At 55.7% G+C, this 2,128-nt stretch overlaps 1 protein-coding gene across 1 annotated transcript in view; it reads right to left on the bottom strand.

The window, feature by feature from the left end:
- Pmar_PMAR012804 (hypothetical protein) overlaps positions 1 to 1,976 on the bottom strand; it is a gene marked incomplete at both ends in the record, with an annotated part of 4,241 nt that extends 2,265 nt beyond the window's left edge. Inside the window, 14 exons of the mRNA XM_002764426.1 lie at positions 67 to 147; positions 196 to 273; positions 318 to 380; positions 427 to 483; positions 528 to 611; positions 661 to 717; positions 764 to 859; positions 990 to 1,067; positions 1,120 to 1,179; positions 1,225 to 1,281; positions 1,328 to 1,465; positions 1,518 to 1,655; positions 1,700 to 1,804; positions 1,851 to 1,976. Coding sequence (XP_002764472.1) covers positions 67 to 147; positions 196 to 273; positions 318 to 380; positions 427 to 483; positions 528 to 611; positions 661 to 717; positions 764 to 859; positions 990 to 1,067; positions 1,120 to 1,179; positions 1,225 to 1,281; positions 1,328 to 1,465; positions 1,518 to 1,655; positions 1,700 to 1,804; positions 1,851 to 1,976 — 1,218 coding nt within the window. The remainder of the gene's footprint in view (positions 1 to 66; positions 148 to 195; positions 274 to 317; positions 381 to 426; positions 484 to 527; positions 612 to 660; positions 718 to 763; positions 860 to 989; positions 1,068 to 1,119; positions 1,180 to 1,224; positions 1,282 to 1,327; positions 1,466 to 1,517; positions 1,656 to 1,699; positions 1,805 to 1,850) is intronic.
- Between the last annotated feature and the right edge of the window lie 152 nt (positions 1,977 to 2,128).

Genomic DNA, 2,128 nt, shown 5'->3' with positions numbered 1-2,128 from the left:
CTCAGTCTTAGCATGCATCTACACAGTGCACCATCGTCCTAGTGAGGCCAAGCGCATCAGCATTACCTCTACGAGCTCCTCCTTCTCCTCGAAAAGCCGCGCTATCGTCTTCTGCAGCTCCCCCCTCACAAGCTCGCCCTCCTTCTCCTTTCTACCATCACCCCACCATCACCACACCCTAAAGATGGTCCTCACCTCCTCCAGCCTGGCCTTCTCTGCCTCCTCCATGCGCTGTAGCTCTTGTCGGTATTCAGCCTCCTTCTGTCGGAGCATCTACCAGTAGGACTCTAGGCCTACGATTTCATTCAATACCACACCTCCTCGAACTCAGCCATCGCCCTCTCAAGACGCCCCTCGCCCTCCCTCTGCACTTCCTCCAACTGACAAGGCCGAGCTGTACAGTTTACTACAGCTTCCAGCACCAACCTCAGCTCTAACCCTGCCCAGTTCCCTCTCCAAGTCCTCCATCTTCCCCTCGTATTCCTGACCGTCACCCCTCCACAGTAGGCGACTACAGCCATTGCTACCTCGCTGATTTGTGCGGCTTCATCACGAGCAGCATCCTTCAGAGTTTCCACCAATACAGTTGCTTCCTTACTCAACGTCTCTATCTGCCTCATCCAAGACTCTTGTATAGGAGCATGCACCCCCTCCTCCCACCTTAGCATCCTTTTCATCAATCTCCTCCTGCAGTTGAGCTATGCGGGCATTGTAGGCCTAGACAGGACCCTGCCCAACCCCCACCACAGTCCAGCAGCCCCACCTCTATGAGCTCGTCGTGTTCTATGATAGCCTCCTTGCCGATCCTAGCAATCTCTACCTCATGGTCACTCTGGATCTCCAACAGATGCTTATTCATCTGCGATACGACAACTGGAGGCTCAGCTCAGCTCAAGAATTCCCCAATACGCTAATTTGGGTAGAAGCCACCACTAACATCTCTAGAATTTTCATCAACACACGTAGGCGACCATCTCTCCCCCACCAACCTCATCTATATGTTTCTCATACCCCACCCTAGCCTGCTCTATCTGCCGCTCTAGGGACGCAATATGCCGTTCATTCGTCTGCAGCAGAGAGACCATGTAAGGCCACTCCCGTAGGGTCCCCTCCACCCACTTGAGCCAACACGGAGTACTTCTCCTCTTCTTCTGCCTGAGCCCTCTGTAACTCGTCAACCTGTGTAACGAGGCTTCCTTCCACTCCTCAGATCAAGCACCCTACCTTCCCTCTCGCTTCCTCCAATTGCCTCTCCAAGCCCTCCACCGCCTCTGCCCTCTCCTATACAGTAGGATAACCCCAACACCGCTCTCCCCCTCCCTCCTACCTTCACCTCCCGACTGAGCTCCTCCTCCCGTGCAGCTAGCTCCGCTCTGGACTCCTCTACACTCACCTCAGCAGCTACCAACTTACCCTCCACGTCTCGCAAATTCTCCTCTAGCTGAGCCATCGTTTTCTCATAGCCCTGAGCGTGGACAGCAAGCCTCGACAACCCCTCCACACACGGCCAGTAACACCTCCCTCTGGTTCACCAAGCACTGCCGAACTTCATTTCCCTCCAACCGGGCCCCCTCCAGCTCCCTCATCAGCCTCTCTGTCGTGTCACCAGAGCACGACAGCTGTTGGGACAACTCTTCAAGCTTCTCCTCATAGACCTAAACTTCTCCCCCTCCACCACTATACCTAATCACAGACGTACTTGTCTCTCCTCGTCCTTGACCTCAGCCTTCCTAGCTTCCTCCCGCAGCCTCTCCTCTGCCTCCTCCGCTCGCTCCTTCCACTGCATCATCTCTTCCCCCAAATTCTGAGGTCGACCCCATCGCCCTCCCCCAGATGCCCTCGCCCCTCACCTCCAGCTCCCTTCGAAGACTGCTCTCCATTTCCTCCCATCTCCCCCGCACCTCCTCCCGCTCCCCCTCCAGCTTCCTCACTGCCTCATCCAGTCGATTCATAGCCTCCGTCTCCTCCTCCTTCATCTGGAAGGAACCTCCACGACATAACCCTCCCCTCACCCCTACCATCGAAACACTCTCCCGTTCCCGCTCTGAACGCTCTACTGCCGCCTTCAGCTCAGCACACTGGTGTCGTATCTAAAGCACTCCTGAACGAGATACGACCTCTATCCCCA

Source organism: Perkinsus marinus, assembly GCF_000006405.1.
Source record: "Perkinsus marinus ATCC 50983 genomic scaffold scf_1104296977352, whole genome shotgun sequence".
NCBI classification, from domain to species: domain Eukaryota; phylum Perkinsozoa; order Perkinsida; family Perkinsidae; genus Perkinsus; species Perkinsus marinus.
Note: the sequence above shows the minus strand (reverse complement) of the source record. Positions and strands in the feature narration are given on the sequence as shown.